Genomic DNA, 22688 nt, shown 5'->3' on the forward strand with positions numbered 1-22688 from the left:
CTGCAAAATCTCAAGCCCCTGGAATACAATGTGATTTCTGTCCCCAGAATACAATGTGATTTCTGTTAAAAGGCCATGACAGAGTTAAACTGAGACACTTGCCATGGGCACACTTGATGGCTATGAACGTCCACACAACAGCAGCACCACTAGCCTAACGTAGTCAGGCAAAGAGTTCAGAAAAGTACACGCAAGCATGCTTAAAGCATCGAGTTTCATGTGCCTTAGATGTAGGGCTACATATTAATCTGGTGTTATCCAAAATGTTATGGTTTCACAAGTTGTGGGCAGGGTTGACCAGCCCTACAATGTCATAATATTCAGTAAGGAACTGGTGAATGACCCCCAGGTCATTGACAGGAATTTGTTTATTAAAACATTTAAATATACCGCTCATACTTTTTAATAAAAAATACATTAATAGTTGGTAAACCAGACAGAGTATTGATAAAGTGAGTATGAGAGGAAATGAGATGTGAGAGGGACACGAGATGTGAGAGGGACACGAGATGTGAGAGGGACACGAGATGTGAGAGGGACACGAGATGTGAGAGGGACACGAGATGTGAGAGGGACACGAGATGTGAGAGGGACACATGATGTGAGGGGGACACAAGATGTGAGAGGGACACGAGATGTGAGAGGGACACGAGATGTGAGAGGGACCCGAGATGTGAGAGGGACCCGAGATGTGAGAGGGACCCGAGATGTGAGAGGGTCACGAGATGTGAGAGGGACACGAGATGTGAGAGTGCAATACACTGACTTTCTGTGTTTAAAACCCTCTAATTTAAGTCCATTGGACATACGGCCAATGGAGAAACACTACGCACCCTGGAAAACTAGGTCTATAAATTAAATATGTGCTTTATAACAGTCACTGCAAAAACAACAGGATTGCTAAACACTGGAAAACAGTATTTGTCTATATTGAGCAGCTGAAAATACAGTGATAAGCATTGATTTCGAAAGCTTTAAAAAAACACTGCTAAATCTACAAAAATAGGCACTGAAAGCAGGACAGCCTATTTATAGCCACTCAGTGTGGAGGACAATCACTTTCGATAGAAGCACTGAAGACTCGCTGACGTGCTAGCTCCCCTTCAAGAAACCTTCAAGTGTTTTGCTACATAAATGCATGTCACATTTATACTTTGATAGAGAGCAGACAATTTGAGGGATTATAAATGGTCTTGTTGATTGGTAATGCAAAGGAATAGCATTGATTTGGTGTAAGAGTGATAGAGGTGGTTATGGCTGTCAATAATCTTGAAGAAGCGATGATGGTCTATGTTGCAGATTACAGAAAACTGATGTTCATCAAGAAACTTTGCTGGGGTCAGATAAGAAGAGTCGTTAGATGCTGGCCAGAAATAGGACTCTGATCATTTCTTTGGTCCTTCTCAGTGAAGTAATTTTACTGGAAAACATTTCTACTAATAAATGTCACATTGTCACAACTAAAATGAGTAAATAAGAAAGCCTTGACTGTTTCTTCCAAGTATTTTTCTGAAATTAATTGTGGCACAAGGTTAGCCGAGGTCATGCATTCTGGGCTTTTTGCACAATGTGAGCACTGAAGCCTAGGCATTTGGTGCAGTAAACAGACTGTGGTGCAAAGCTGTGCAGATTTAGCTCACAGAGCTTTCCTGCACTTGATACTGGCTGTTGGCAGTGGAGAGAAGAACAAACTTTGGTTTGGGTTAGCTTTAAGCACTTTTTGGATATAATGGCCTTAATAATATGTTTAGCAGAGGGACTATGTAATGCTTAAACAACGACCTTAGATAGAACACAATATCATCTGTGTATGGGTGATGTTTAGTGGGTCTGAAGTAGGACTTTAACAGACTCCAATATCCCGTTGAAAATCACTGGTGATAGGGTGCAGCCTCGAGGGACACATTATGGCATTGATTAGGACTTGAGAACTTCCATCTGAAGCAGCTATGCTCTATACTTCAGGTACAATTCAAAAACATGGCAGGGTAATGCCATCAAAGCTTGGTTGCAATACGAAGCTTGTAAAGCAGGGCTTGATGATAAGACTGTCAAAAGCTGTGTAGAGGTCCTTAAGGACGCGAAAACGGAGCACGGTGTTGACTGGGAAGGTATAACATTGTATAGGATTGCTGCACACCCTGGTCTAAAGCCCTCCCAGCTAGTCCTGCAGGGAGCCATTGCACTTTTTGTGGAATTGGTTTATGCCTGCATTTGAAGATTTGTTTCCGCATTAGTGGCTGGTATAAAATTGAATTTTAGTTTGTGAGTTAATCAGGATCCAGGTCAGCTTCCTGGAGAGGCAGGAGTTTCCTGGTCTTAAGAACATCTGGGTAGGGATCATGTGTAAGAAGTATTGACAATGTTGTAATTTCTACAGGTATCTTATGACTACTGATGGAATGATACTGTCCTGATGTGATACCGCCTTCAGAGACTCGAATAGGCTTGACCAATTACTGCAATGATGGCCTGCTAACAGATACCTCTTGTCATGTTCACAGTAAGCCATATCAATCTGTGGGTATTTGTGGTTCGCAATAAGCAGCTGTTATGGCAAATTATTAAGAATATTGTTGTCAATCTAAATAGAACAAGACAGTTCTAAATGAATAGAAGACTAGAAATAAAACAATGTGTCATGCCCATTTTTGGGAAATTAATAAACAGTTGTGTAAAATGATAGTGCAGGCACAAACGGTCACAGGAATGGGTATGCATCTAAAGGCACAATGCACGCATTTCTAATGAGTACCAGAAGAATCAAACATTCGATAGAAGGGATAGAAAGCACTGGTATGAAAAATGTAAGTGAATAAGCTACTATGATATGCGGGGTGGGGGGGGGGGGTTGTTACAGATTTGCCAAACTGCGTAATAGGCATTCACTGGATGCAAAACATGCTGTCAAATATCTTCTGTAAATAAGTTACATTACTGAAAAAATATTTTTAATTTCTTTAATACCTGATTATGGTCATCTACAACTGGAAGCAGAGGAGGGGACGGCAATGTGTTGGTCTCTTTATCACCACTGCTGTGTTTTCTGAAAAATAAATATCAAATTTACTTTGATCCCCTTTCTAACACTTTCTTAATCTGAAGAACAACCACTAACGGCATTCAAACCACAATTGACAATGGGCATCAAGCAAATGGAAATTATTCAAGCATTGATAGTTACGGTACAGACCATAATTTATGTACGATACCTACAACTATGCATAAACAATTGCCTGTCCATGCCTTTACTTTATTCTTTTGAGTCATATGTCTCCAATTTGTCATAGAAAAAATATAAGGGAACACTCAAGAAAGAAATGCAATGTCTGCAACGTCCACTGATTTGCAAAATGTAGCATTAAGAGTCTACAGTATATATGATACTTGTATTTTCAGTTGCCATGAAATCTAAACTACTGTTGCGAGTTGTACATTTAGTAGACAATGAATCTCAAACATTTTAAGTTGGAACAAAAGCACCCATGCAAAGATACATTTGAATCTCTTGACTAGAGGATGGAATAAAAATATAAGATGAAAATGCCACAGAGCTACGAATGCTGCAGTACAATTTGCTAAAAGGAAAACATTATGTAATCTCAGATTGAACATACTAAGTTTTTTGAAATCGCTACAAGGAATGAATAAGCATCAAATTAGTAGACCAAATACCTAGAAAAGAGTCAATAACAATGTGAGTTCAAGCTGAACTTTGTTTGGAGGAAGCCCATCAATGTCGTGCAGCAGTTGAGCAAATGGAAGGTCTGTGAAAATGAAGGTAGAAGCTGTACAAGAACAAATTACATACCTTTGGTAATGTTCTTTGTTGTGAATACTCTCCTATCGCAGATTCTTCACCTGGCGAATTTCCCCAGGTTCCAAGTTAAACATGAATGGAGGTTCTACTGGCCTCCGTCACGATCCCATCCCACTTCATGACATGACATTAAATAGTGTTTTCCACACTCTCAGACTGAGCATGACAGAGATTGAGAACAGCGACAGCATGAATATTCTAGCTTGGAACCTTAACATTTAAAAGTCGACTCTATAAAAGGGGGAATAGGGTAGGCGGTGAGAAACCTGCGGATAGATACAGAATCCACCGTAAACAGTATAAGCGAAAATAAGTAACTTGTTCTTTTTTTGGATGTATTTGTGTGATGCATGTATTTTTTGTATAAGATTTGTTTTTGTTTTTATTATCTGTGTAAAATTTTTAGTAGTTATTAAATTTTTTTGATATCATTTTGCATTTTTAATTCCATAGTGGGATGTGGGTTTATAGGGGAATAGGGTGGCAAGTTATTTAATTGCCTCAAATTGTAAAGCGCTCTGATATCCTTCAGGATCAAGTTCGCACTATATAAAACTTTATAAATAAATAAAATACATCTTACTTCAGATGCCACACCTTATTAATCAAAACTGATGCAATTTCCGATTGATGGAGGTGGGTCTGAGGAGTGGACTTTACAACAGAAAGTCCAGCACGATTGAGCTGGCAAAATGACTCTTCTTGCAAACATCCAAATCAATGCAGTAATGCCTGGCTAAAGTATGAATAAATGAACTAGGGGCAGCATAGCTAATGTCCAAAATAGAAACAGACTGATCAAAGTAGTAGTTGTGACCTTTTCCTTGGTGAAATGAGACAGGGGCCTAAAAAAAGGGACTTTTTTTGGCCAAGGTATAAAACAATGTGATGCAAACGTCAATCATCATCATAAGGTCCATTTTTTGAACTGCCTCCTATTCTGTGCAACCAAAAAGATGATCATCCACTCTGTACTCAGTCATATCAACCTAGAAACCAAGGAACTGCTTAAGATGCAACCTGTATAGCCTCTCCTCTTAGTGGTGTGTGGCAAAGGGACTAATGCTGGGGGCGTGATGGAGTGCTCCACATGGAAGGGAGGGGGCGCTTTCAGAAGAAAGATGCAGGAGTTCGAAGTACCAACTTATTAGAGTGAAATATGTCATTTGGAGGTGGGATTGATAACACACGCAACTCACTGACATGACATGCAGAAGTTATCGCAATGAAAAACAAAGTTTGAGGATACAACTGTGCAGAGGAACAAAGGGAGAACACATCAGAAATATAGGAGCCAAATTGAGATCCCAGTGCGACAAAATGAAGGGAGGAGGAGGAAACGTATGTGAAAGCTATTTAACCCCTCAGATGCGAACGCATTTCCACCCCTTGTCCTGGAACTCTATTTTTGGGGTTTGGGGTACTTGGCGTTGAAGCCTTCGTAACTTCTTACCACAAAAGATATCTGGGCTACATTTGCGGTTATCTTATTGTTGGAGGTTTTAAAGGTACCCAAGGTTTGTGTATTGCCTTGGAGGCAACCAAAACAATAGACAAAATGTAGCTTTTTTTTTATTTAAAAGAATGAGGGAAAGTTGTGTGCAAGGTGGCATATTTTTTGTTATCTGAATTGAGTCAACAAATGGTTAGTTGTGCTAAGATCATCGCATTACCAGTTTTCAGACACAAGCACAATTTCTTAACCACAGTTTTTGCATGTTTCAAATTTATAGTCAACCTTTCTTAATTTTTATGGTTTCCACCTATCTGCAGTTTTAGGTGGAGATGGGTGTGAAACTCATGGATAAACTCGGAAAGGTATACATTTCTGAAATGTACACAACATTTAGAATTCACCTTAGGGGCATCTGTGTAGCTCACTGATGGTTTTCCAAAATCAACTAATTATTACATTAACACATTACTGAAAATAAGTAAACAAATATAGAAATGAGTGACAATGCTTCCATCTGTAATTTTTTGCTCCAATGTCAGATATACAAAAGTTAAAAAAACACAGCCACATGCATTAGCCCCTTCTAGTCGCAGGGAAATATAGTGTTTGTTGGTTGTCCAAAAACATGCCATACCCCGAGTCAACAACTACGCTGCAGCATATAATTAATTAATTCATATAGTGAAATCTGATGAATGAAAAATGAATGTGAAGAAAACCTATGCATTTTTTAAATTAGCCATAGATACTGAGTTTAGCATTAGTGGCTATTTGTCCAAATTTAAACTTAGGGCTATCCATATTATCAATGTGATTAAGATGGCATTTTGCTTAATATGTTCTTTCTTGCACACCAGATTACATTTGGAAGCCAAAAATGGAGAGAGATTAAATTGATAATAAGAAATGTTCTACCATTGGGTGTTACCACATACTCCTGATAAAAAGGCTACCCCACTTGAGTAGGTGGGCCTACTGCGTTCAAAGTTAAACGCCCCAAAATGCAACGTGAAGATGTTTTCGCCCTAACAATTTACCCATTCTTGCAGTGTGGGCACCTGCAGTACTTTGGCCTGTGCCAACCCACCGCCAAGGGAAGCCTAACAAACCTATACATTTCTGGAAACTAGACACTCAGGATAGTCCAAGGTGGTGTGACTTGCATACATCCCACTATGTTTTTCTTACCCAGAATGACGTATCAACCACAAACCTTGGTTAAAATCATGCATTTTCTTCACATTTCTCGGAGGACAAGCTTTAGAACCTGCCGAGATCTACAGAATTCTTACTAGCTAGTGTTCTGTATGGTGCCAGAACCAGTCACACACGTGGTGGTACTGTTTTTGTCAAGAGAAAGGCTCCAAAACGTAATCTAGAAACATGAAACAAATTGGCTGAAACCACACATTGTCCTCACATTTAAGTGAGGGAATGTTCTGAAATCTGCTGGATACCCTAAATTCTTACCACTGAGTTTTTAAACACTTCACTCGATAGCAATCTTTGATATCTGTGACAAGAACTGGTCAAATTTCAGACCGTGTTAAGTCAATATGTGGTCAATGAAGTCTTAAAATGGTTACAGTTTTGGCTTGTTTTAATGAAGTGTGTTAGGTCCACCTCTAAATGGGAGGCAAAGTTTCAAACGGAAAGCATAGGGTAGTATGACTTTGGCCCAGGCCCTGTCCCCTTGGATTTACCGTCGATCCGTGCTACACACTGTCTAGCCCCTTGCAAATCTGGCTTCCGCCTCTTCTCCTGCTCATGCTCTTTCTCTCTCCCTCGTGCCGGTTTGCTCTTTTCATCATTAACTCTTTTTTGGGATCAGTTTCCCTTTTTCGTCCATTTTTCCCTTGGGCTTTTGGCTCTTTCATGCTTTGTGCCTGTTTCACCCCAGCGCCATTTTACCTGATGGTACCCCGCTGTGCTTTTTTTCCACGCTCAGTTTCCTGCCTTCCACCTCCAGCGCACCCTCCCTTCCCTCACTCCTTACCTGTTCCATCCCATGCTGCTGCTCCTTCTGGCATTCTTAACAAGCCCGGCCCACTATCCCCCACACTCCTACACCCCCTCAGGACCGATTTCATGGAGGTAGCACGCACCAAAGGTTAGCCAGTCAGTGCCCGCTCCTTCTGCCCTACTAAGCTACTCTGCGGTACTCCTCCAATCTCTTAACCCGGAACACCAATCCCAACCTGCTGCCGCACATCACCAGGCAAAGCAGGAGCTTTTGCCTGCACTCACTAACTGTTCTCGTGCAGCGTCCCACCCACCACAGCCACACCTTCCACACAGAGTACACACAGCACACTCCCCTGCTACCACTTACAAACATGCACCCCAAGACAAACTAACATGCATGCTCCTCAACAGCCGCTAACTCAGTAAGTGCACCACGTAAATCTGGTACAACCTGGATTTCGACGACCCGGGCCTCCTCTTCCTTATGGAAACATGGTTAACCTCAGCGTCGGCACTTGAAATAGCCACAGTCATCCAGGATACAAGCTCGCATTGCAGGGCCGCCACGGCAAGACAGGTGGAGGAATGGCTTCAATATTAAAGGAATCCATCAACTGCACCACAACCACAGAGAACCCAACACCCTTCCTAGAGTTGGTGTCTGTCCTATCTTCTAGGGTGAAGGTGAAGTCTCCTAGTAGGACGTAGTCTTTGGAGTTGATGGTGAGGGGAGCTAGGAAGTCTATGATGTTGTTGGCGAAGGAAACTTATGTCCTGGTGGTCAATAGATGAGGGTTCCGGTCTGGGTGTATGTTGCTACGATTTGAAGTTTAAAGTGTAGGTACTCCACAGCACTCCTCAAAAATCTAGAAAACCTTGTACTGACAAGTCACTGGACCTACACACTCCGCCGGACACATACTCAACCCAGTTTTTGCCACCTTCAATAGCATCAAAATCACCCCAACCACCCCTTTCCCCAGGACTGATCACACAATCATCCAATTCCAAATCAAAATCCTTCAAAAAACAAAACGCACATCTCAAACCTGGCCAAATGCAATTGGAGAGCAGCATCTTGGAATCAAACTGGCCAGACAACCTGCGCCTGAACCAGCCCAAACCAACAAATGCTTAACTAAATTGCTTAATCAAAAAGCTTGATGAATGGATCAGAAAATGTGCAGACTCCCTGGCATGCTGAAAACCCAATACATTGAAGAACACCAGCGAATCAGGCCAGCTGGTACACTGAAGACCTCAGAGGAAAACAAAACAGCAAACTATTGGAAAGAAGATAAAGAAAGAACCACCATGAAATCTATAAGGGAACTTACAAAGCCGAACAACACAGTCCTTGATATTTTTGCACCCAAAACCAAATATAGTGTACTGGTACCACCCTCAAGCCAACATCATTGTTAGGGGAAGGTCAAGCTAACAATTCAGAGTCAGAACCTGTGTCCTGGTGTTAAATCGTTTCAAGCCCGATGCCAAGGGACCTACAAATCAAAAGTTCATAAAAATATATACAATGTATAGGAAGTGCGTCATGTAAGCGACCACAATGAACAGGTTGACTTTTACCAACTGGCTCGCTGTATCATAATTGGCCACTTTCATATATTGACAGGAGGAAACAACACCATGTAAGATGCTAATGGTGATCACTGTGCATAACTTTCTCCAAACAAAAAACGTCGAACTCCTGCTGGTCCTCATTAGGGAAGAAATGACAATGCAGTCTTCCTCACTAAAATTAGTCTTATTTGGCATATCATACAGCTTTATTCTATGGTTATACTCCTGATTAAAAACAATATTGAATGTTTAGACCATTTTGTTGTGAACGGTGACATATTTCATTGCCATACAAAAACATACTGAGTGGAGGGTGACCTTGATATCTCGGTGCAGATACTTAAGGAACCAGATTCAGGCCTCGCGAGATTCGCTCGCTCTTCGTAGGCGGCTGCCGGGAGAGCTTACACCAGCTTTTACACCCATTACACTCGCTACATAGCCTGCTTCCAGGCCGATTTTAAAAATTGCATTTTGTCATTGGGTTCTCATTTTATTTTCGCTTTGTGGCAATTTTAATCAGGGACACGCTGACATTTCATTTTAGACCCACATAGGGCTTAGTACAACCTCGAACTAGGAGGCGAAGGGCACTGTACGCGACGGCCATCTTGGGGAAGTTCCCCATGGTCGGTTGGCGCTCTAGTCCTGATTAACCCAGGCACTCGGTGCAGATACTTAAACACGCCCCCATGCCTCCGCGCAGCGGACGCGCCATAATAGCGCCGGAGGTGCGCCTGAGGTAAGCCGGTCTGGGCCCGTCCGGGCCAGGACGGACCCAGGGCCCAGCCACTTTGCCTCTTCAGACCTTATCCACCGTCACATAACGTACAGCCGCAATACCCTACTGTCACTAAGGAATAATGTAAACACTCAATGTGGAATATTAACAACACACACCAGAACTTTACCTTCATGTACAGGGTGCGAGTTCAGCTTTACCCAGGACATCACCAGGCACAATGAAGCCTCTCCCCGCCCAATTTCCTTAGGACTACTCAATTGTAGATCCCTTCCTGGTCATGCGATCCAGCTTCATTTACTCTTAGAGGAACAAGAGCTCGATGTCCTATTTCTTACGGAAACCTGGACCACCGAGAGTTCCGACCCTGATATTGTCCGTGCACTCCCCCCTGGCTATACTATCCTGAGGCAAAACCGGATGGATACGAGAGGTGGAGGCATCGGCATTATTCTAAGAGAAGAAATGACAGGCAGAATTGAGAAAGTGAACATCTCTGGAGCTGAAAGTTTTATGTTCACCATTGCACTCTCCTCCACCTGCACCCTATCAGGGCTGCTAGTATATAGATTCCCAGGTACATATGGGCAATTTTGTGAGGAACTGTTTACTAACGCAATCACCCTTGCATGCACTTCCTCCAACTTCACAATCCTAGGTGATTTTAATATACATCTTGATGAGCCCGATTCCCCCGCCTGTCTCAAACTAACTTCCAGCTTGGAAGCACTCCAGCTAACTCAACTAGTCGTAGGGCCCACGCATAAAGCTGGACATACCCTGGATCACTGCTACACTAATCTAGGAAATTTGAAGTTCACCGACTCAATCAGAATCCCTTGGTCAGACCATAAACTGCTACGTTTCAGTCTGTCCTTGATGGGAAGGGACAGACCTGCAGTTGCCTCTAAGAGGATAACTCGAGTTTGGTCCAAGCTCTCGGTAGACAGCTGGAATTCCAACCGTAGGGAATCCTTACCTAGCCTAAAGAACGACCCCACAGAAGCTAACGCCCAATTCAATCAGTGGGTCGAAAACTCTCTAGACTTGACCCTCCCCAAGTCTCAACTCTCTCATAAACTAGGAGAGAAAAAAAAACATGGTATACCAAAGAACTCAGAGTACTTAAGCGGTGCTGTAAACAAGAGGAAAGGAAATGGAGGAAAAGCTTCACTGTTGCTAGTAAGGAGAGCTTTAAGTTAGCATTGAAGAGATATAAACATGAAATTAAAACTACCCAAGCTAACTATTTCCAGGAAAAAATTAACACCTCAGCCAATGCTCCCCGCGAAATTTTTAAAATCTTTAAATCATTGATTACACCACCTGCCTCCCTAGTCGATCCCAGTAAAGCACAATTACGCTGCAATGAACTTGCCACCTTTTTCTCCCAAAAAGTTATAAATATCTACTCCTCTTTCCCTCATTCCCCTCCGGAATTTTGTGTTGGGCCGGCAGAAGACATGGCAGAGCTTGAGGATTTCCCTCCTATAGATGGCCCGACCACTCAGGCACTGCTTACAAATTTAAAATCGGGTTCTCCTCTTGACCCTGCATCCCCGGTGTTCCTTCATCTGGTCTCAGAGACCGTTACCCCACTGGTTCAGGAGGTGATAAATTCCTCATTGAAATCTGGTAAGGTGCCCCCTGTGTGGAAACAAGCTAGAGTAAAGGCACTCTTAAAAAAACCGAATCTCAATCCTGAGGATTGGGCAAATTACCGGCCGATATCTCTACTACCATGTGTCAGCAAACTAGCTGAAAAATATGTGAATTCCCAGCTCTCGACCTTCCTGGAGGAAAGGAATGCTCTTCATTCCACGCAAACTGGCTTTCGTAGCCTCCAGGGTACAGAAACCGCCCTCATCACGGTAGTAGAGGAAACTAGGAAAATCCTCGACAATGGAGGAAACGCCGCAATACTTCTCTTAGATCTCAGCGCGGCTTTTGATACCGTGAATTATAACATCTTGCTCCAGAGGCTAAGAGAAGTAGGGGTTGGGGGCCAGGTACTTAACTGGCTTCGCTCCTTCCTAACGGAAAGGACCTTTGCAGTCTTTGAGGACAATGTGTCCTCCCCTCAAATGTGTCTCCAGTGTGGTGTTCCTCAGGGATCTTCCCTCAGCCCCACCCTTTTTAATATCTATATGAGGCCTTTGGCTGAGGTGGTTCTGCCCTGGGGAGTACAACTGGTGACATACGCAGATGACACACAATTGATCATCTCGCTATCATCTAAGAACGCCCCCTATAATAACCTCTCCTCTTGTCTGGAAAACATTCATGCTTGGATGGATAGTTCCTTCTTAAAATTGAATGGTGCCAAAACGGAGGTGATGCTTCTGGGACACAAGCCCCCGTCTAATATTGATGATTGGTGGCCATTATGCCTTGGTCAGCCTCCCCCGCCAAGAAACCAAATTAAGAGCCTTGGGGTTTGGCTCGACCCCGCTCTTAACCTCGGAGTACAGGTTCGCAAGGTAGCAGGGACCTGCTTTGCCTTGCTGAGACAACTCAGAAAAGTCATCAAACTCCTCCCATTCGATTCCAGGCGGATTCTGGTACAAGCCTTGATATTATCACGGCTTGATTACGCTAACGCCCTCTATTTGGGAGCTCCGCAAAGTACCTTGAAAACCCTTCAGACTGTGCAAAATTGTGCCGCACGTCTATTGCTGGACATCCCACGGAGAACTTCCGCCAGACCTGGGTTGCGCCATTTACATTGGCTACCCGTGCAAAGGAGGGTAGAGTTCAAGGCGTTGATCACTGTACACAAAGCATTCTATAAGACTGGCCCTGGATTAATTCAAGCCATGTTCTCCACCTACCTCCCCTCACGGACCCTCAGATCTAGCAACAAAAATCTGTTAGTGGTCCCAAAAACAAGGAGAGTACGTACGGGCGGGAGACGCTTCTCCCTTAAAGCGACCAACCTCTGGAACAACCTTCCTGACTTCATCAGGTTGGAATCCAACCACCAAAAATTCAGGAGGCTGGTAAAAACCCACCTGTTTGTCTAATCTATTGAATGAGTGAGCGAAAGGCGCCGGGATGCCTTCGGGTAGCTGTGCGCGGTACAAGTCCGTAATTCATTCATTCATATTTCTTTCGTCTCTCGGTAGCTCCTTTTTGTGCATGAACCTACAAAGCAGCCCTGAGATGCTACCACCAGCTGATCAGAGAAACCAAGAGGAAGGCCACAGGATAGAGCAAAGACAACAACTCGTATAGCTGCACAGAACTCTTCACGATCATCAAAGACTTCCCCTCACCAGCTTCCACCACGAACAGCATTACCCCCTCGCAAGAACTATGCGATAACCTCTCGGAATTCTTCAATAACAAAATCAAAACCATCAACAACAACTTCGACATTCAACCAAACCCCTGCACTCTCACCACCAACCTATCCACAAAGAACCATGAAAACTCCTTGACTATAAACAGCTAACATCAAGAGGACCTCCATTTCGGGGTACCAATAGAACCCTGCTATCAACACATCTACAATTTGGGCATCTCCCCCATAAGCAAAGTCCTCACCCGCACACCCTCTGCAGACTTCACTTAAGCAGCAAACTACTGTCCGATCTCCCTTCTCCCACACCCAGCCATGGTCATAGAAAAAGCCATTAACAAACAAGTCACACTCATCGCAGAAACAGACATCAGGATGATCCGTGACTGTGAAAACAAGCATTTGCAATGCAATAGGTCTAGCAGTTGTTAGAGTTTGAGCCATTGGCATTGTAAATGCCTGTCTTTTATTTATGCGTTGGTTTTTAAAACGTTAAATAAAAGGCATGCCTTTTATTTACGTTTTAAAAACTAACACATAAAAAAAAGGTGGTGCCATTTACAATGCCAATGGCTCAAACTCGAACAACTGCTAGACCTATTGCATTGCAAATGCTTGTTTATGTATGGTTCGCTCATTAATGGTTAACTTCGAATTACATCTGTAACATAAATAGAGGTTTCCTTAGTAATTGGATGACAGAAACAACATTATTGTACACTACATAATGAAAATATATTTTTAATGCACAGGTCGCGACTTTACAATATCTGCATTTAGTCGGTTAGATCACTCACTCACTCACTTACTCTCTGGGATAGGTGCACGCCCCACGGAGGCAAGTGACGCCCAAGCCTGAGGGGACGGGCTGTGAAGTGGCACTGAGGGGCAGTACGGATACACTGTCAGTGGTCACGTGTCCAGTAGCCTCTGTCTCCTTGTGATCACTGCATGCGGGTCGTTAACGCACGCTCAAGGGTTAACACCCCCACAGAAAGTGAGGCATTGCCTGGGTCGGCCTTGCACACAAGTGTGTCTCGGGGTTTCTTCCTTCTGGGTACCGGTGCGGAAGGTTTTAGTGGCAGGTGGCCCCTCGATTCTTTCATGCCCCAGCCTCTCTCTGCCCCCTCCCCATGCCCTCTGCACACAGCTGTACACAAGGCTGGGTGAACGGAATGGATACAGCTCCGCTAAGAGGTGACGTGTGCACTATAAACGCTGTGCACTCACGGCACACTACAGGACGTGCACAGGGGTCACAGCGTACAGTTCCACAGGCTACATTCTGATTTACACCGTGCAGAGTGCACGCTGCGCACTGCACACATGCGCAACAGACACGGTTTTCTGAACAGTGAAAACATGTTTTTTATTAACAATGTCGAGTGTCATATGCATGTAATATTTCTATATTGCACAACCATGCTCTAATATATACTGTATGTATGCTTGACATACACCTGGTGTACATATTACCAGAGACAATGGTCCTTTGCTAATAATTGCCCACAATAAAATCAATTTTCCATGCTAAAACCGGTCTTTTAGGTGTGTGCTCGTCTCCTTATGAACTGCTCGCCTATAGCTCATCTTTCCAATCATGTGTTCGCACTCTTTATTATCCATTTCTCCTGTTCATTCAGTCATTAACCGTTCCGCCTATCGGCCTTTCATCCAGCTATCGCTTAATTCCCTCTATGCTTTCATCAAGCACTGCTCCCTGCCATCCACCTCGCCATTCATTCGTCCTCCTTCCTGCATGTCATCATCTACCCATGCATTCATTGACCCTGATGTCTATCCATTCTTTCATCCTTGGGTGGCCTGTCCTGCTGCTTCTGCCTGCCCATGTGACCCGCCCAGCTCCTGTCGGCGATGCACTCATACATTCACACATACCGCAGCCTTTCGGAGTGTAGTCCATCTGTGAACGATGTGCGCCTCTGCCTGTTCTAGATATCACTGCAGGTGAAAGATACACGCACGCACAGGCGCACGCATTGTCTGCACCCTCTTTCACGCACAGGCGCGTGGACGTGACAGTACAGCGTGCACATGAACCATGCACAGATTGACTGCACCCTCCGTCACGCACAGGCACGTGGCATGACAATACCGCGTGCACGTGAAAGATACACGCAGTGCCTGCCCCCTCCATCATGCACAGGCGCGTGGCGTGACAGTACAGCGTGCACGTGAAACATGTATGCATTGCCTGCACCCTCCCTCACGCACAGGGGCGTGGCGTGACAGTACAGCGTGCACGTGAAACATGCACGCATTGCCTGCACGTTCCCTCACGCGCAGGCGCGTGGTGTGATGATACAGCGTGCACGTGAAAGAAACACGCATTGCCCGCACCCTCCTTCAAGTAAAGGTGCGTGGTGTGATAATACAGCGTGCTCGTGACTACGAGAACTGGTGTAAGCCAGCCTGTTTATCAGAGCCACGCGCTGGTATGCAGACTCCCCCTGCATTCCAGTGAGGCGCGCGATGCGATCCGGTCTGCCGTGCTAAGCTGTGGAGACAAGACCTGGCCGCGCGCACAACGTTATCCTATGGGGAAACGCTGCGCGCGGCCAGGTCTTGTCTCCCTTCGTCGTTCTCAGACTGCTGAGAGGAGGACTATAGTTCTCGCTGCGAGAACGCGCTTTCAGCGCGTTCGTCGTAGGCGAGACCTAAAAAGCAGTCCTCATACTGCTCAACCTCAGTGGTAGCAGGGAAACAACTGTTATACCGCATTCATTACAACGCATACTTTTACCCCGCAAGCCGTTGCAACGAAAATGGCTTACTGTAGGGGGTAGAAGGTATTGGATTTAACTCCAACACCTTCCCTACTGTTGCACAGACTGGAGTTGGAATAGTAAATTATACTATTCCATCATCCAGCGCACCCCAACAGAAAGTCAGGGTAAAACATTGCATTGCAACAGCATGCGGGGTAAAAACATGCGTTGTAACGTCATACAACCGTGGTAGCAGTCTCGGCCCTAATGAAGTGAACCTTTAGACCTAATATGGGCTGTTTTTAGCCAATGTGTAGCAGATGTTAATGCAGAGGAGTATCCATCAAAAGATGGTCAGTTTCTGCACCACTTGCCCTTCTTCCCTCCAGAGAACCCAACAAAGAGCTAACAGTCCACCCGATATTCCTTGGTGTGATTGAGGTAGAAGAGTAGTGCCTTCTTGGCGTCCAAATGATGAAGACTATCTTTCTCTTTTGAAGAATAAGGCAGAGCAGAGAAGGCTGGGAGAGCTATGGTTTGTTAAACATACTTAAAAGGCATTACCACCTTCGGCAAAAACACAGCTCAAGTCTTTAAAATCGGAAAAAAGATGGTATAGGGAGGCTGGACCGAAAGGGCCTGAAATTATCTCACCCGGCGTGTGGATGTTATTGCAAGCAGGAAGATTGTTTTGAAGGTGAGTAGGCACAAGGAACAACTGTGCAATGATTTGAAAGGGGTACACATCAGAAAGGTGAAGACTAAATTTAAGTCCAACTACGGTTCTAAAAAGGGTGTTAGAGGAAAACTATTCTAAAAAGGGTGTTAGTGGAAAACTATGTTGACACCATTTTAGAAAATGCAACACAACTGGTGATTTGAACAAGTATTGGTCAAAATCTACTGGCTTTGTCACTGCTGTGCAACATGTTAAAAACACAGAGCAGTTGGTTTGAGTGGTCAAGCAATACGAAGGGAGGAGGGTGGAAAAACATTGAAGAGCAGGCGGAGGGCAGATTTGGGTGAAACGGCGCATGGAAGGAAGGAAGGAGAGAGACTGCAGAGACATGCACTCAGTAATGGTGCATGTTGAAAATTAACTCAAGCCTGCCTGAAGGAGTCTTGGGCCAGTGGAAGGATTCTGGCCACAGGAAGCTGTACTTGGTCCATACTCCACAGCAGGATGAAGACTTGAAGCCCAAGAGAAAGCCGGAGGTGAAAAGGAGGCACTTACCAAGGAAGGAAATGAGCGTGATGTGGGAGCCAACCAAAGGTAAGTAAGGGTAAGTAATGGGCAGGCTCAAAGCCCCTTTTAAGATTTTATTTCTTCAGAGAGGTACCCTTTAACTGTGCCCAGAGCATAGCCTTGCTGGGCAAAAAACAAAGCAAACACCGTATCTGGCAGTTTTCCAAGAAACTACTCTAACTGCCGGACATCACACCAAGCACAAACTTGTCTAAGTTCCTTGCATATACAGATTTTGTGGAATGGCACCTGACCAGCAGGATGACATCAAAAAAATGAACTCAACTGCTGCCGCTCAATTTCCATGCAAAGTTGCAGAGATTGTGCAGGGTCAGGTTGAAGACCCCACCCTGCTTCAGCGACATGAGATCTTTCCTCATTTGAAGCCTGATCGGAGGTCAGATGCTCAAGCCCAGAAGTCGGAGTAGCACACCCTCCAGCAAGAGTGCTGAAATTCCGCATGCACTGCAGTGGCCAGTTCCCCCACTGCTGGAAGATGCCCACTGCCTCCTCTGGATGCAATTGCCATCCATGATCAGCTACGTGTCGCTGATTGAGATTGTCTGCCCTAGCATTTAATGGTAAAACCTTGATTATCCAGCCAGTTCCAGAGATATAGTGCCTCTTGGCAGAGAACTCTGGAACCCATTCCACCCGGCTTGTTGCAGTACAACACAACGTTGGTGTTGTCTGTGAGAACCTGCACCTGTCTCCCTTTGTTGGTTAATAGGAATGCCTTTAAATACCAAGTGAATCACATGCAACTCCAAAAGGTCCCTCAATTAACCTACTGAGGAATTTACTGAGGCCACAAGAAAGAGCTGGGTGCACTCTTGAAGGGATTACCATGTTACACCCTTCGATCAAAACCTTTAAGAAAGGGATTTTATAAAAAGACTGAAATTGTCTATTTTGGAGGTAGGATGCATTTCAAATAGACGTACATATATGGAGATGTAAGCCAAACATGCTTATTCTAAATGCAGCAGGTAGCAGACCAAGCGCTGAACTGTCAGTGCTAGTAGATCAGTGCTCCGAGTAGTAGTAGTGTTAAAATTATTTCATTTCATAGCTTCTTTAACAATCTGTATATATTCGAGGCAGCTGCAAATACCCAAATTAAATTTTAAGGCCTCTGATACCAAACAAAAGAGTGGTTTGAGGTTGGGATGCAACAGATGACCGTGGTGTTTATAACATGAGATTTGCCATGAGGGGAGTTTTGTGTGTGGCTGAATGGACATCTCAGGAGAGTACCAAGGGTGGTGAGACAAGTTTATGTAATCAGACTCAATGTTATGGAAGTTTTGCACAATATGTGTACAACATACAGGATCAGTGTGTTGACGCATAAGTAAATGCCCCAAACCAATTTGTCCTTAGGGCATCCCTATGAAACCATAAGCGTGAGAAGCTAGTCACCCGTTTTAGCATTCTGCATTTGTCTGAGTGGCTTACAGATCTATTGTTGGTGTCCCCAACTTTGAAAGTATCAGTTTAATACGTGGAGGCTGATCTCCCACTTGTGAGTTCACTGACAGTCAGCAAAGCCATGGCCCTCTCCCGAGAGGTGCTCCATTCATGTCAAATGGCAGTGTACAGTGGCTAATGTGTGACCTGTTTTTGTATGTACTCCATGGTGGCCATATTGTTTTTTCAGTAGCATCATGTTGTCAAGTTAGTCTGGAATGCTCGTATATTTAACTGAACCACCATTAGTGCCAACACAATGTGTAGAAGGCTCTCCTGAGGGCACCACTGACCCTGAACGGTGATGCTGGTCATGTGGCTCCCAACCCAGTATAAGATGGAACGCGTCTGTAGTGATGTTAATCTCCCACTATGGGTCAAGAAACAATCCGCTAATTAAATGCACTTATTTCCTCTATTGTGGTTTATGCTGAACAAAGGGCACCACCAACATTAGATGCTCCAGACGCTTGTACGTACTGTCCAAGTAAGACATTCCAGAAACTGTCAGCTGTGCGACTGCACATTCAGGGGTAGGCTTATGAGGGAGAATGCTCTTTGGGGCCACAAGCGTTTCTTCCCTGGAGTGGTCTGCATTTTGAGCAGTCATTATTGTGGAAGGGTAGCTGACAGGCTGAAATGACTATTGTTGGTAGGGCTGCAGTGGACAGCCAGGGTTATATTTTGCTTCAGGCTGTGTTTGTGGCCATCGAAAGGCTGACTGTTGTTACTGGTGGTGAAGAGAACTCAAGGCCTTTTGTGTATCCATGTCCTTTTGAATCTTTTACACCTTCTCATTTACTTGGGTTTCAAACAGATATTCACCATCAAATGGTAAGGCGATCAGCTATTGATGAATTTTAGAACAGATTCCTGAAATTCGCAGCTAAGCATGCCAGCACAGGAATGCACTAGGATTGATTTGCTAAGACGCAGTGCGTGCTGCATCAAAGACACATCTAATGCTGGCATTGGAAATTATCTTCCCTTTCTACATTATCTCCTGTGCCCTCGGTCAATGAGGATCATGACGATGATGCACAAAATACTCTATTTCTGCCCACTGGTACCATGTGAGACGTAATATTAAGTTGCAAAAAAGCCACTACATTTCCGACATGTAGTGCTACAAGTTTCCAGTGCTACAAAAGGGGGTGGTGATGGACGGAGCATCTGAATCAATCAAACACTCACACCCAGTCAAAAGATCTGGGTTTAATCCATCACCGTTCTTTAGCCCACTCTGCTACCCCAGTTCAGACATGGCTATATGCAAATCAGTCTGACCCTGTGCCTCATGGGAACAGTCCACCCCGAACTGCCAAGCCATGTTTTCCCTTGACCGGAAACAAGCTTCCGAGGACCGGTTTCTGGCATTCCAGCAGTCTTCAGCCCGGCTTGCTTTAATCCAGTGGCAAAGTGAGCAAGGGACTCACGTCTGAGCATACCCTGCCACACTTATGGCGGCCAAAAGCGGTACAAAAGGGGGTGGTGATGGACGGAGCATCTGAATCAATCAAACACTCACACCCAGTCAAAAGATCTGGGTTTAATCCATCACCGTTCTTTAGCCCACTCTGCCACCCCAGTTTAGACAAGGCCCTTTTTGTACCACAAGTTTCCAGTGGCATCAATTTTCTTCCTCTCCTTGCTTTGTATTTCCTATCTATGCAATGGTTCAAATGGTGGACCCATTAGCCTGGTGTGGAAAATGTTGAGATTCCACACTGGAGCAGATGGAAGCCTTGGAGGAATGATTCTTTTAAGTTCGTCCATAAATGCTTTGCTGACAGGCACTCTAAAAAGAGACAGATGTTGTCTGTTCTGTTGGTAAGCAGCTATTGCAGCAAGATGTAACATAAATTGGAACGCTGCAGTTGTAGTAAATAGCAAATGATGTTTTGAACTGAAGAGTCCAGTGGATCTATTTGATTGTTATTACAGTATATCAAAACTTGCTTCCACTTTGCTGCATAGCATGCGATTGTGATAGGACATCTAGCCTCTTTGATAATGTTCATGTAGTCTGGCGGAAGATTAAGGTAGCCAAACTCTAGGATTTCCAGTGCCAGATCGCAAGGTTGAGGTGGCTGGGATCTGGATGTCTTATCTCTCCATGGCTCTGAGTGAGCAAATTGGGAGTGAGATATAGTTTTTGGTGAGGCACTACTGAGAGCTGAACCAGGGTTGGGAGACAGCTTTCTTGCTAGCTGGCTTTTGTGAGCCAGTTGTCCAGATATGGTAAGACATGAATGTGTTGTCTTCGAAGATGAGCTGCGACTACTGCTAACCATTTGGTGAAAACTCTGGGTGCGGTAGTTACTCCAAATGGAAGCACCTTGAACTGATAATGCTGACCTGCTACTACGAACCTTAGGTATTTGCGATGAGCAGGATGTATTGGGATATGGAAATAGGCGTCCTTTAAGTCCAGAGTGGACAGAAAGTCGCCTTGTTGAAGGAGCGAAAGCACTTGTTGAAGAGTGACCATGTGAAAGTTGTCCGATCGAATGTATAGATTTAGTTCTCTGAGGTCTAGTATAGGCCTGAGAGAGCCATCCTTCTAGGGAATTAAGAAGTACAGGGAGTATACCCCGGTCCCTTTATGTTTTAATGGGATTGGTTCTATTGCTCTTTTTTCTAACGGGGAGAGAAATACTTTTTTTTTAAAGGGTAAGATGTTCCTGTGACATTGCATGTGCTCTTGGAAGAATGTTTAGGGGGAGTGTCTGGAAGTTCCAGGCAGTAACCATATTGGATAATTTGTAGAATCCATTTGTCGGATGAACATGGCGGCCGCTACCTAACGGCCGCGGTCACACTCCCTCGGGTTTCTCGCCGGGGCAGATGTTGAAGCCCCAATTTCCGTAAATTTGCCATAATTTGCCCTCACCTGCTAGCTGGTATGCAGGGAGATCTGGGGGTCCGAGGCTTCTGCAGCGTTTACAGGGCAGTGCAGAGACTGGCGATCGGCACTGGAGGTGGGGAGAATCCGCGAACGAGAGGAGACACTGGGACATCGCCAGTTTGCTGCTCCGGTTCATTGGTGGCAGGGTCAGCACTGGTTTTGGTTCCAGGACTTGGGAATCTTGCGGCGCAGCCGCCGAGCAGTTGGGGGTGGGGGGGGGTGGGGGGAGATGCCTGTAACAGTAAGATCGGCTCGAATTACCTACATGAAGGTAAGCGGGAGTTAAAAATCTTTCCTGGGAGAGAGAGAGTTTTATTGATAGCTTCCCCATCAAGTGAGAGCTTTTTTGATTGAAAAGGGGGAGAAAAAAGACGGAAATAAAGTGGGTATTTCTCCACCTGAAGTAAGTAGGTACACCTTGCGAGCCAGAGCGCCCCATTTATCTTCTAATACAGCTATCACTCAGTCGATTTTGTCTGCTCGGGTCTCCCCCCACATCTCTGAGGTCAGAGCATCAATCAAACAACATAGGCAGGGGCCGGGGGGAGGGGTACTACTGACAGTGGGACTCCCGTTACGGGGAGAGTGGCTAATAAATGCAAAGGAAGAAGCAAGGACAAGAAAACACTGCCTTCAAAAACGAAAGTCACTCCATCTTTGAAAGCATACTATCAAGTCATGCCCTCGTCTATGGCACTGGCGCGGCCAACTATTAAGGTACTAGCTTTATCCGGCAGTGAAATCATAAGCAAAGTCATTCAGGCCAGCCCAGCGGTGATTGATCCAGGGGTTTTGGTTCAAGTACCAATCCCAGTAGTGGTGGTAACTGATCCTACACTTTCATCTATAGGGCCCGAAATTGAGTCTGTGGTCCACCCCACGGTGAGTCTTTCTAATAGATATTCCGTCTTGGGAACACAAGGAGAGCAGGAACAGGCACATGAGCCGGTAGTCCAGCAAAGTATAAACTCTCCGGTCCTCGAGGAGTGTGTTGTTTCAGCCTCCACCACACACTTGTTAGCCGATATACTTTTGGCTATGAAAGAAGAGATGACCAGCAGGTTTATAGTATCAGAGATTAACCAAGCAGAGCTAGCTAGCAGGTTCTCTGCATATGAAGCAAAACAGTCCGCTTTTCGATCATGTGAGATGTTGGCCCAGAAACTACAAAAAGTCACTTTGAGGACCGATGCAATTGAGTCTGAGATTCCCAAATTAAAAGAAGCAATTCAAATGACTTCTGCTGATCTGGCAAAGATATCGATTCAAAATAAGGAACTAAAGGATGACCTCAAACGATTGGATAATCATTCTAGAAAAACAATATGAAGTTCCTAAATATTCCGGAAGCTTTTGAGGGGACGGACATTAAGGGGTTTGTGATTTTCCTATTAAATGGTACAGTTTTTAAAAACTCCCCAAGAATCGACCTTGTACATGAAATTCAAAGAGTACATCGGGATCCTTTTA

General features: G+C 44.6%; 1 protein-coding gene across 1 annotated transcript in view; it reads right to left on the reverse strand.

Moving 5' to 3' along the window:
- The window catches only part of GARRE1 (granule associated Rac and RHOG effector 1), a 437745-nt gene that overhangs the window by 23753 nt on the left and 391304 nt on the right, over positions 1–22688 (reverse strand). Inside the window, exon 13 of the mRNA XM_078670097.1 lies at positions 2968–3046. Within this exon, the coding sequence (XP_078526223.1) occupies positions 2968–3046 (79 nt within the window). The remainder of the gene's footprint in view (positions 1–2967; positions 3047–22688) is intronic.

The sequence above is a fragment of the Lissotriton helveticus genome, chromosome 12 (genome assembly GCF_964261635.1).
Source record: "Lissotriton helveticus chromosome 12, aLisHel1.1, whole genome shotgun sequence".
NCBI lineage: Eukaryota > Metazoa > Chordata > Amphibia > Caudata > Salamandridae > Lissotriton > Lissotriton helveticus.